Source organism: Papaver somniferum, chromosome 3 (assembly GCF_003573695.1).
Source record: "Papaver somniferum cultivar HN1 chromosome 3, ASM357369v1, whole genome shotgun sequence".
Lineage (NCBI taxonomy): Eukaryota > Viridiplantae > Streptophyta > Magnoliopsida > Ranunculales > Papaveraceae > Papaver > Papaver somniferum.
The window spans coordinates 167,241,070-167,242,627 of NC_039360.1; the positions used below are offsets into that span (position 1 = coordinate 167,241,070).

General features: G+C 37.7%; 1 protein-coding gene across 1 annotated transcript; it reads left to right on the plus strand.

Moving 5' to 3' along the window:
* The first annotated feature begins 301 nt into the window (after positions 1-301).
* LOC113361868 (receptor kinase-like protein Xa21) lies at positions 302-1,293 on the plus strand. The gene is made up of 2 exons (XM_026604960.1): positions 302-732; positions 810-1,293. The coding sequence occupies exons 1-2, from the start codon at positions 393-395 to the stop codon at positions 872-874; spliced, it is 405 nt and encodes a 134-aa protein (XP_026460745.1). The 5' UTR covers positions 302-392; the 3' UTR covers positions 875-1,293.
* Positions 1,294-1,558: the final 265 nt, after the last annotated feature.

Genomic DNA, 1,558 nt, shown 5'->3' on the forward strand with positions numbered 1-1,558 from the left:
CTTGTCATTTCAGATTGTGTTTCTCCTCACTCTTTATTGGAGAAAAGGGTCAATATTCATGTTAACTTCAACGCCTCAAGACGTAGATAATCGGCTTATGGGAGTTTCTTATAATGAGCTTCTTAAAGCTACCAATGGATTTAATGATTCTACCAACTTGCTTGGAGTGGGAAGTTTTGGTTCTGTGTACAAGGGACTTCTTCAACAAGATGAATCAAAGCCTATTGCAGTGAAGGTTTTTGCACCTTCAACAAAGAGGTGCAACCAAGATTTTCATGGATGAATGTAATGCTCTAAGGAAAGTTAGACATAGAAATTTACTCAAGATTGTAACTTGTTGTTCGAGTACTGATTTTCAAGGTAATCCTTTCAAGGCTCTAGTTTTTGAGTTAATGGTTAATGGGAGTCTAGAGAATTGGCTGCACCCGACTATAAGTGATGTAAACAATGACGATCAGCTACAAGTGAAGAATTTGAATCTAGAACGAAGATTGAGCATTGCAGTAGATGTTGCTTTTGCATTAAATTATCTTCACCATGATTCTCAATCACCCATTGTGCATTGTGATGTGAAGCCGAGTAATGTCCTTCTTGATGATGATTTAACTGCCCATGTGGGTGATTTTGGCTTGGACAAATTCCTTAATAATTCCTCCAGTAATTCTAGACAGCTGAATGAACAAGACGCAAGCTCAGTTGCAATAAAGGGCTCCATCAGTTATGTTTCTCCAGGTAAGAAACGAAAATTATTAGAAATTGCTAAACTACGTTTTGTTCTTGAGGTCTAATCTTTGTTTTGGCTTCTGTAGAATATGGAATGGGGGTGAAGTGTCGACACAAGGTGATGTGTATAGCTACGGAATTCTTTTGCTAGAGATGTTTATAGGAAAGAGGCCAACTGATGACATGTTTAGGGATGGCCTAAACATTCATGACTTCTCTAAGATGCATGAGTTGCCAGAGCATATTGAGGAGGTTATCTATTCACGTTTGTTGATGGAATTAAGAGAAGATCATAACGATGCTGAAATTACCAATTACAATATCTTGAGGAACGAAAGAATAAGCATAGGTAGAGATAGAATGAGACAAATCTTGGCTTCCATAATTCAGATTGGAGTTAAATGTTCTTCAGTGTTACCTTCAGATAGATGCAGCATGAATGAGGTTGTTGTGGATGTTCAAGCTGTTAAAAATCAGTTTCTTGGTGTTGGACTGTAATCATAGAACAGAACTCCTTTCACGACTAATTTGTATTTGTGTTCTGTATCTTGGGGGATTCCTCTTCCTTAATAAATTGTTTGTGTGCTCTCTTTTTCGTATCCTACGACTTGGCGTTTCATCAAACGGTTATAGCTTTTTTTAAACTATTTATCACATGATTTCTCACAACAATATGGGGTTGAGTACTCTAAGAATGACCAGCTAATTTGTAGCTCCCAATCTTCCCAAGGCTTGCCAAGCTTACAAAAATGTGGATCACCGGGAACATATGGATCTGATCAAGCAGATTTCGCCATTTCAGCGCATCTTTTGACAATAGAACAAGTTGTGAGTA